This window comes from Telopea speciosissima, chromosome 3, assembly GCF_018873765.1.
Source record: "Telopea speciosissima isolate NSW1024214 ecotype Mountain lineage chromosome 3, Tspe_v1, whole genome shotgun sequence".
In the NCBI taxonomy this organism is placed as follows: Eukaryota; Viridiplantae; Streptophyta; class Magnoliopsida; order Proteales; family Proteaceae; genus Telopea; species Telopea speciosissima.
The window spans coordinates 28,482,246-28,493,365 of record NC_057918.1 but is presented as its reverse complement, the minus strand read 5'-3'; the positions used below and the strand labels follow the sequence as shown (position 1 = coordinate 28,493,365).

The window sequence follows — 11,120 nt, the reverse complement described above, 5'->3', positions numbered from 1 at the left end:
TTTAGGTGAGGGATGCTTCCGTGGTATTGGAGTTGGGACAACTTTGCTCTCAACAGTGGGTTTGAGGTCTTCCAAAGCTTTTTCTACTCTAAACTAATTCTTTTTCTAGTTTATATATGGCCAAATATTTCAAAGACCTCAGAAATAAAAAGATGGGGCGGTGAACAAGAATGGTAAATCAGAATTGTAACTTCTCAAAGTAGTATCAAATAAGGCTGAGATTTCACCAACAGAATTGCCTGGCTCTTGCTGACTGCCAGACCAGAAAATAATATTTTAAAGTTGAAAATGGTGCAATGTGTTGGTTGCAGGAAAAACTCAGAAACAGAGTATGGAAAATGGTTCTTCTGTATTTTCAGATTTAAAAAACTAGAAATCGATTTTAAAATTTCAGAGAGATTAGTCTTTTAGTATCAAATTTGGAAAAAAACGTAACTAGTATGAAGAAGACAAACAATTCAAACAAACTGAAACTTGACCAAAAAACAGAGGTTTCGACTAGCTTAAAAAGCAATGGAGAACTATGGGAAGAAGAAGAGAATCAGAGAAAAGTAATAAGAGGAATTCTGACTTGAGTTGGAGTAGGAATAAAACTGAAACAAATTGGACTCAGAACATTGTTCGATAACTCTAGTAGCATTAGAATGTGGAAATGTTCCTTAGTCATCGAAAGAAGAAGAAAAGAAGAAATTGTTAAGGATGATAGAATCCAGCAGAAATCGGAAGAGAAAAAGGGAGTGAGACTTAGTAAATTACAAAGATGTTGGGGGTATTTTAAAAAATTCACTCAACTTTTTCTAATGGGTTGGGGTTTTGTAAATCTTTTCTACCTTAAAACTGATTGGTGTAAAATACATTTAAAGTACGTCAGACGGGTAAATCTTTTTTCTATTATGTAGATCTAAGCAATTGGCCCAAAATAAAAAATGCCCTAAGACGACCAAACGTTTGTTCTTGTTCAATTAAAAATCTTCCTCTTCTTCTTCTCTTCAAAAGTCCTGCGGTTTATTTTTCTCCAAATTCCCCGTTTAATTTCCCCTACTGCCGTTGCTGCCACCTCCGTCTCCGCCATGGTAACGACGGTGGTAGTGGTGGTAGTTGTTGGAGTCAGAGATGGAAGTGCAGGTAAAGATAAGGTTAGGATAAAATGGACATTTCCCAAACCTAAGGCACCAAATTAAAGGCACCCTGAATGCCCTCATTTTTTCTTTTGGGATCTATATATCTTTTGTGTCAGCTTTATCACTCTACCCTCTTCTCCTTTTAAAATTCTGTCTGTACATGACTTTTGTTTAATTAGTTATTAATACAATGTAGGATTTTTTATTTTTTTTTTTTTTTTTTGGGATAAAATACAATGTAGAATTCACTCAGAGGGCAATTAAATAAGGGAATGATTAAGAGACATGTTATTAATTTTTAGGGAATCACCCATTTGGCCTTACTCTGCAAAAATATCTCTGCACTTCTGTCTTCCATTCTATTCTATTGTCTCCTTTACTAGTTATTCTAATATTAATGGAGTACTTTCCCCTTCAAACTTGTTCTGTTAATCTGTGTTTTTCAAATGAACGTTGGGAAATTCTGACCTTGGAAAAGCCCAGTCATAACTTTAGTACTACAAAGGACATGTCCTATTGCATGATTGGTATTCAAATCAAAATGTTGTATCCAAAACTACGAACTCATGTGAGAGTACTTAGGCAGCATTTGGTATGCATTTCAAGTCGATTTTGCATTCTCGGATGAAAAAAAATAGTTTTTATCATCTGAGAATACAAAATCGACTTAGAATGCATTCCAAGAATGTATACTAAAAACAGTCTTATGCATTCTGGGAAGGATCCAGATCTTCTATGGCACACTGTCCGTAACGGCCTGAGTGGCGCAGACTAAGCCACATGCGCAAAGACCACCTTACCCCCTACCCAAACGCTTTGCCCGACCGCAGGTAAGGAGGTCATTGCGCGTGCGGTCTGCATCGCACAAGCCGCTATGGGTAGTTGCACCGTAGACGATCTGAATCCTTCTGAGAATGCATTCTAAGTCAATGAACCATACACGTAATGACATCTTTCCAATCTGTTGCCACTAATCAAATTGCATGAAGAGGTAAGGTTATAGGTGAAAGCCTAACCATCTTTTTGTTTTTTTCCCCCTTATTTACTACCAATAGGGACAGTCAGGTAATTTTAAGATTTTGTTTTTGGCATTTAATAATAGTAATTTTATTGAAAGAAAGAAAAATTAGTCTATTATGGTACTGACTCAGACTTCATAATCTCAAATGCTTCCTTAGAATGAAAAGACATAATTCTATAAATATATAGATTGTTCCTAAAGGCACCATATAGCTATTTAGCTATTAGATCTGGCCCAAAGTTAAAAGCCCTGTTAATTATACCCAAATTTTACAACTATAGATGACAAACACTCACAAATACTCAATACCAAAACAGAAAACTAAACAAGAGCTTGTGGATGCCTGAACAAAGCAAATTCCATATAACTTTTGAACTTTATCCACTGGAGTCTTCATCTCTCTCTCTCTCTCTCTCTCTCTCTCTCTCTCTCTCTCTCAATTTCTACTCAATTTCTACTCCTAATGTGGAGAATCTCCTCATCTCCTCACCATGGAAATATGCCCCTTTGATTAGCATGGAAAGGGTATTTTTACTCTATAATAAGATTGATTGATATTATAGGAGCCAATAACAAGGTCACATCACTAGTGGTGAAGGAATTCTTTCTTCTCTCATCATCATCTGAATTATGATAAACTATGAGTCCACCTTTAAGGCACTTGTTTTCCTGACTCTCCCTCCCATTTAAGGGTGTCAATTTATAACTGTAATCGAAACCAAAATTGGCAGTTTAAACTAAAATCAAATCGGTTCGTTTTGATTTCAAAATCTGGAATCTTTCCTTGTTTTAGTTTCAAGGCAACTGTTGGCTTGAACCGAATTACACATAGGTCTTTTGATGCTTTAATCAACAAGGATGATAAGTTTTATCCCATTTTAATGTTTGCATTAAGTTCGGTGGATTATGACCCTAACAAATAAGGGGATTTTCTATTGATAGAGATGTAAGCAGTTGTCCCAAACACCTAAATATGAACCTAAACCGAATACAAATTGCGTCAAAACAAAATATAGAATCAAACCAAAACGAAACCTAGCTGGTTCAGTTCTATTTGGAAAACATACTCCTATTCGGCGGTTATCACTTTTATCTTAAACTGAACCGAAACAAAACCATTAACATCTTTACTCTAATGTACCCCCATCTATGGGTGTCAACCGGTCGCACCTAGCCGGGCCTCACCAAGCTTGAAGCCTGCACCATGACCGCCTATTTAAGTATTCGGGCCGGGCCTAGACGGGCTCGATTGGACTCATGCTATTATTAAATACTAGAATTGGGCCTTAACCAGACATTAATCGGGTTGTGGGCCTGTTTAAATCTAAATGGGTTATAAATGATGTAGCCCATTAAAATTGAATATTTTAATCTTATGAAGAGGTGTACCATCTTGCCACCTCTTTTCTGTTTTTCCCCATTAAAACTTTTTTTTCAATCATTTGAACATGGTAGATTCATTAAAAATAGTGCAACTCGTGTTGACCATGATATAAATTTAAGCACAAATTTGACTGAAGTAAGATATTGAACATTTAATAGGCCTAGTACAACAGAAAGTCAAATGTCAAAAAAATATATACAATACATCAGATTTGGGCCAATAACTCAAACAGTGCCCAAGCCCATATTAAAGAAGTTTATAAATTAAAGGGTCGGGCTAAGTTGGGCTATAACCGGTAGGGCCAGATCGGGTGCCCGACCAGAGAGGACCCCACATCGGGACCGCAGGCCGGGCTTTAACCAGTTGAACTCAGTCAGGCCTGCGGGCCAGGCCTGGAATTGACACCCCTACCCCGATCGGTTAGAAAATTTTCCTTGCAAAGGTTCGTTTGTTTACTTGTGAAAATTCACGTTTGAGTGGTTTGTTTTCTGTATCTGGAAACAAACGGAGGCTAAGAAACATTAGCAGAATAGAGAAGTTTCCGTTTTTAAGAAGTCTTCGGTTTTCCGACTTTGAGAACAATGGCGTCAGAATCTCCGAGTTCGGTCCGCAAAGGTTAGTACCCGACTCTCCGTTGAAAAAATCGTAATTTCGGTTGGAAAAAGGTTTGCAGAGTTGTTTGAATCCCTTTAATGGTGGTACTGGTGGTGTGGTGATCTCTATCTGCTTTTTTTTTCTTTCTGTCTGCAGTTGTTGTCCACTTGAGAGCAACTGGCGACGCTCCCATACTCAAGCAAGCCAAATTCAAGGTGCCTTGATTCCTCTCTTCATCTTCATTTATTTATTTTTTTTTTGTTGGATTATTCTGTCATTAAGATGCATACATGTATTATCTTCACCTTTTGATATTCAAAATTTTCCCCATGAAACTGCGGGTTCTTAAGCTCCAAGAACCCTAGGTTGCTTCATTGGAATTTTCTTTTGAGGGGTTCTGATCTTTCTATAAGCGTACTGCATCAGTTTTTGGTGATTTGGTGTTTTTAAAACCCCTAGCTATTCCCCACATGAGATTTTCTGAAACAGATTTTTATTGTACAATTTGAATGCGTCTTCCCCTCTCCCCTCCCCGCCCCTCCCAAAAGGCACGGAACTGTAGGTGAACTTACACTTTAGTCCTGATTTAATTGAAGTTATATGCAAGCTAGTGCTCAACTCATCCATGATTAGTGCAAGCAAATACGGATTAGAGCTGAACCTTGGTGTAATCCAACTGTTATTGAGAATTCACTACCTTGTCCTCTCACAGTTCTTATGCTAGTCACTACATCATTATACATATCTTCAATTAAATCAATGTATTTACTTGAAACATTTTTCTTCTCGAAAACTTGCCAAATTAACTCTCTAGGAACTCTATCATAAGCTTTTTCTGAATCAATAAAGACCATATGAAGATCTTTCTTATATGCTCTAATCCACCTCTAGTGGGAAACCATCTGGACCTACTACTTTACCTATTTTCATCTTTCTTAAGGCAACTTTTACTTCAGCCACCCTAATTTTCCGTATATATCTAAGATTTGTAGTTTCTCGATTGTTATTATAACCTTCTAAAATATTATTACTTGTATTATTTCCATTTAGTAAACTGTAGAAATAGTTTGTCCACCTCTATTAAATCTCCTCATCGTTTACTAAAATATCATCATCCTCACTTTTAATACATCTAATGAGGTTGAAATCTCTACTCTTCCTTTCCCTTAGCTTGGCTAGTTTATCGAGACCTTGTTCCCCTTCCTTTGTGCCTAACTTGTTGTAGATATCCTCATATTTTGCAGCCCTTGCTTTCCCTATTATCTTCTTAACTTCGTTTTCATTGAATTTATACCTTTTGAAATCCTCTTCATCTTTTGTCCTTTGCAAAGTAAGTTTTATAACTGGATTTCTTAGCCTTAATTGTTGTTTGAACCTCCTCACCCCACCACCAAGTCTCCCTAGATGAGTGTCGTATTTACTTTAGATTCACTTAGAACATCTTTAGTTTTATTTCTAATATAAGCAGCCATCACGTTCCACATTATATTAGGGGTATCATCTAAATCCCACCTTCCATGTGATACTAATTTATCAGTAAATGTCTTCAAGTTTTCACCCTTTAAGTTCCACCATCTTATCTTAGGAAAAATAATCTCACATGTCCTACAATTCAACGTTTTAAAACACATATCTAAGGTCATTAATCTATGTTGCATGGCTAAGCCCTCCTCTGGTATAATCTTATAGTATTTCATGATAACCTATCAGCTCGTCTAGTTAGAAAGAAATCTATTTGGCTATTATATTGTCCACTTTTTAAGTTTATTAGATGTTCTTCTCTCTTTTCGAAATGTTTTTACTATTGATAAATCATAAGCAACCGCAAAATCTAAAATTGAAATCTCCTCCTCTTTCCTAACTCCAAAACCAAATCCTCCATGAATTCTTTCATAGCCTCTATTATCCCTTCCAACATGCCCATTTAGATCTCCTATTTTAATCTTTTCATTTTGACTAATTCCTTAAACTAAATCATTTATGTTCCCAAAATTGTTTTTTAGTGTTTTCATCTAATCCTATTTGAGGTACATAAGCACTATTAATTATCTCCTTTCCTAATATAAGTTTGATGGATATTATCCTATCACTAATCCTTTTAACATCTACGACATCATTTTTTAAATGATTTATCTACTATTATTCCCACTCCATGTTTATATTTGTATCCCCATTATACCAAAGTTTATAGTCATCTAAATCCTAAGCCTTTTTACCCTTCCACTTCGTCTCTTGTATACAAGCTATGTTAATTCTTATTCTTTTCATTACATCTACCAATTCTAGACTCTTTCCCATTGAAGTTCCTATGTTTTAAGATGCGAATATAATCCTACGCTCTTGGACTAGCTTCTTTACTCATCCATGGTGTAAAAATCCTTGCCTACTTGTCACTGTAATTGGGTGCCAAAGCAGCGCGTGTCTTACAGAGGTTGCTCCATCTAACCCGTGCTCATTTTCCATGACACCCGGGTCATAATGCAGCACATCACTTCCGGCGAATAGCATAAGGTCGATAGGACATAATACCTAATTATTATTCATAAGGATCCATGCAAAAGGTGATTGGCTAAATTTTTACAGTGCTGGGCCTTCCTGACGCACAAAACAATCAGAAGGTTGAACGACCTAAGAAAGAGACAATCCACAACAATCATGCGCAAACAATCTGAAACACAGAAGGTACTAAATTCAAGGACACACATCATATTCACACCCAAAAACCCAACCTGAAATCTCAAAATAAAAAACCAGCAAATAGATGAAACAGAAAATAAATGAAAATGACAAATAAATAAGCATTAAATAAATGAAGCAGCAAATAGATGAACAGTAATTAAGAGCAAACAGAGATAATGAATGAAAACAAATTAGATCAAAACAAAAGACAAACCAGAGAGGAGAAATCTGGTTATCAACTAACTGCTACCAGGAAAATCTGCTCAGTAAAACTAAGCAAAACGGTGTATAGTAATGAAACTGAGACAGAAATGAACAAGAAATAAAAACGGCATGAGTGTTGAAACTCGAACGAGAACAAAGAAAGGAGGAATTGAACAAACCGAAGAACACGAGAAAGACATGTAACTTTTCCAAAGATTGAGATCACAGCAGAAGAAATGATGCTATAGAAGAGCCGAATAAGGTAAAATAGCAACAAGAAATCATAGAGAAGAACAATGAGTTTGCCCTACAGCCGGAGAAGAATGAGGAATTCTTCCAATACACGATCCAGTACCCACTACTTTCATCTGTTACTTCTGAACGCTGATTCAGAAACCAGTGATTACAAATACAGACTTCTAGGCTTCTGATCAAGAGAAAAAGACGAACTCTTGCTGCAGAAAAATGGTGCAGGTCGAGCTTCAGATGACTAAGGAAGCCGAAATCCTTCCCCACCAAAAGAAAAGCTTCTTCTTCTTCTTCTGCCACCTGCTGCCAACTGTTCCTTTTGGTCCCTCTCAAGAGAGTTTCCAGTAGCCCTTCAAGCCGATCTTGGCCTTAAGATTAAGAAAGTTTGTATTTGTCTAGCTCTCTTCAATTGAGCCCAACCAATATATCACAGAGAAGATCAAGGAGTTCTCCCTTCTGTTGGGGAAGAACAAGGAATTCTTCTCCTGTTCTTCGCGGTCGGAGATTTCAGAGAGCAGTAACCCTAGAAATAAAAATGGGCGTGGACAATAGCTGATCCCTGATATTAACCTTTTCCTTTCTGATATATGTTAAACTAGCCATCTATTTATCACGATTTCACTGGAATAGATCGTAATCAAGCAAAAACTTCCTCTATGTCGTATTGATTCAATTCATGCATAAAGCTGCTATGTGTGTATTAAGCATTTTTTTAATTGGCAGATAGATGGAACTGACAAATTTGTCAAAGTCATCGACTTTCTTCGTCGACAACTTAACAGGGACACACTGGTAAATTGATTTTTGATGGATGATTTCCGATTTAGTATATTTTTTATTATCACTAGTAATTTTGACCACCTTTTTTTCTCTTTGCAGTTTGTATATGTCAACAGTGCCTTTTCCCCAAACCCAGATGAGTTGGTGATTGATCTGTACGACGTGAGTTCTTAGTTCTTAACGGTTCATTATATAGGCACATATATGTATGCCATTCCTAACAACAACTCAGCCTTATCCCAACTAAATGGGGTCGGCTACATGAATCCTTGCCCTCCAATCAGCTCTATTCGAGGTCATACTTCAATCTGAATCAAATTACTCCTCCGTACTGGGGCATCCAAAGGCCTCTGTTGAACATGGCTATGCCACCTCAAACAACTTTCTCGTAGCTTATCATGTATTGGAGCTACTCTCAAATCAGCTCTAATATGATCGTTCCTTTATCATTCCTAGTTTTGCCATTCCTAGCTTGATGAAAAATTAATTTGTTATTTCTTTGTTATCTTCTCTTTCGTGACTAGCTTCTTTACTGTTTTCTTATGTGTATGTGGCTGGCTGTGGGTTTGCATAACTGGTTGACTAAATGTTTTCTACATATTTGTTTCCTGCTTGTATTGCAATAAAAGAAAACAAAGATTGTACCCCTTACTAGTGCTATGTGGTTTTAACTTTAGCCATGGAACATGATGGCTTCCCGTGCTTTTTTTATTTCATGAGATGATACATATATTGTATATCCATCATGGTAACAGCTTCCACTCGGATATTACAGAATTTTGGGTTTGATGGGAAGCTGGTGCTTAATTATGCTTGCTCCATGGCATGGGGTTAAGGAACCAGTGGTAGATTCTGAGCTGTATTGCTGGTAAGTATATTTGTTTTAGGCATTCATTTTCATTTTTTGTTCTCAAGATTTACTTGTGTTTCAATGAAAGTCTTTGCAATGTTTCCTTAGATTCTCAAGAGAATACAAGTATAGCATATATCTGAAACATTAAAAGATTGGTCCACACTGTGAGCTTTTTACGGCTGATTATGATATGTAGCAAGATGTAACTGTTAGAAGAAGGATAATACTAAGATACTTATTCGGTGCATTGGGGATTCTAGTATTGGTGGACAAAATAAATTAGTATAATTTTTTGGGTCTTGGATGGGTACAAATGATGTCCTATTTATATCATTCTTAGCTAAGTACCAGGCAGGAATTAGATAATTGTCTGATATCTACAAGTTGGTCCTTTCATTGCTTGCATTAATTTTTTATTCTTCAAAAAGGAAAACAAAAATTCTATATTGTTTCTCCTCTTTTAAATATAAAACCTTCTTCTGTCTCCTGCCTTGTTACTTTGTTGTATGCAGACTAGGAACCAAAATTACGAAGGGGCTTACACTTTTCTCTCCCTCCTGTTACATACGAAATAACAATGATGATTTGAAAAAGGACCTCCTCAAAAGCATGCTGCAGTTGGTAGCGATACAACACTAGTGTTGCATTGCATTCTTGAATAATGCCCATTGTTTCTTCTTATCTTTGTATATGATCTGGATTTCCAATATGCAATTTCTCAGTTGTGATGTGGTACATAGACCACTTGATTCTGTTGCCAGTGTATATACATTTTTCTCATTCTAATAGTAAAGGCAATATTCTTGTTTAAAAGGTTGTTTGTTTGGTTCCTTCCCTACAATGTAAAAGCTGTTAAAGATTTATGTTATTGCTTCCATTTGTTCCTTCACCAATTGACTGAATACTCTGTTGATCTGCTGTTCTGAATCCTGATTATCAATGACAAATTCCATGGAAACCCACTAAACCATGAAACAATTTTCTAAGTATGCAATCAACTGCAATTGTCCCGTGAATTAGCATTAGAATCCTTTCCTCGTTTGAAAAGAATAAGAAAAATGACATAAATTTTGCCTGCTTCGCATTGATGGAGGATGAACTACACCAATTGTTCATTCTCAATCTCTTTCACCCCCCCCCCCTAAAAGGAGAGGGTTGGGCAACCCGTTGGCTTTTGGTAAGCCAATGGTATGCATCAATCACAGGGCTGGATGCGTTGTGTATATCTGCCATTCCGTGATCTCAAAAGTTGGTTGTGTATATCTGCCATTCTATGATCTCAAAAGTTTGTTGTGTAGGTTTGTGTGATTACAAATAAAATAAAAAATTACAGGGCTGGACATAGAAGGGCAAGAAGATCTTTTTCAAAAGGGGAAAAGAGAGGATGACACATGTTGAGTGCCTTGAGAGCGTGCGTAGCCTTTTCCCAAACCTTTTTTCCCTTTGGCAAATTAATTCCCCAACCTTGTGCGAATGGGGAATTGCCCTATTTCCAGATATTGTCTTCTCAGCTTACCTTGAAAATAGTGTGTACTAAACCAAAATAGAGTTAAACGGGGAAACAGGATTTGTTACTTGGTCGTGTGCATGGCCCCTGCACCAGACATAGGGCCGTGAAATGACCGCTGTATTCTCATGAAAAGGTAAAAATCTTTGGGGTGCAACGGTCATTTTATGCAGCCTTGTTTTTAGAAGCAAGGATCGCACACCGCACATGACCAGGTAGCATTATCTTTGTCTTCTTTTATTGAGTTGAGTGAATTAGTCCAAAACTGTCATTTTTAAAGTTGTGGAAATGTCCTTTTAAAAAAAGAGAGGTGTTGCATCGAAAACTCATTACTTCAAGAAGAATCACATTCAGATTACGAAATATGAACAGTCAAGACATTTTTAACTAGTTGGTTAATCCTTTCCAACAAGAAAAAAAAAATCCGAATAGTGACTGGTGGGTCACCCAGAAGGAACATAGCTAGGTCACTCACTCACTCATCATATCAAATGATGGAATGGAGTATCCAGGGGACATTTATGATAATATTACATATGGATATATTATTATTATCAATGTGTCCTTAGATACTTGAATTTTTTATTCGCTGCTGTATTCATCATGCGGTGCTACAGGTGCCATGTGTGCCATGTGTGTCATGTGGGGTCTGCTGTGCACACATGACACCTGCAGCGCCGTACGATGAGTACAAAGCAGATAATGATCACTCTTGAAGTTGAAATAGA

General features: G+C 36.9%; 1 protein-coding gene across 1 annotated transcript; it reads left to right on the top strand.

Moving 5' to 3' along the window:
- Positions 1 to 4,037: 4,037 nt before the first annotated feature.
- LOC122653708 (ubiquitin-like protein ATG12) lies at positions 4,038 to 9,629 on the top strand. Its single transcript, XM_043847643.1, has 6 exons — positions 4,038 to 4,141; positions 4,277 to 4,335; positions 7,976 to 8,044; positions 8,132 to 8,194; positions 8,808 to 8,900; positions 9,398 to 9,629. The coding sequence occupies exons 1-5, from the start codon at positions 4,108 to 4,110 to the stop codon at positions 8,865 to 8,867; spliced, it is 285 nt and encodes a 94-aa protein (XP_043703578.1). The 5' UTR covers positions 4,038 to 4,107; the 3' UTR covers positions 8,868 to 8,900; positions 9,398 to 9,629.
- The last annotated feature ends 1,491 nt before the right edge of the window (positions 9,630 to 11,120 follow it).

Bases quoted from the DNA above. Each gene is read 5' to 3' on its own strand.
- LOC122653708 (XM_043847643.1), top strand. From the start codon at position 4,108: ATGGCGTCAGAATCTCCGAGTTCGGTCCGCAAAG. The intron at 4,336-7,975 runs GTGCCTTGATTC...TTTAATTGGCAG, and splicing joins TCAAGCAAGCCAAATTCAAG to ATAGATGGAACTGACAAATT. The intron at 8,045-8,131 runs GTAAATTGATTT...TTCTCTTTGCAG, and splicing joins AACTTAACAGGGACACACTG to TTTGTATATGTCAACAGTGC.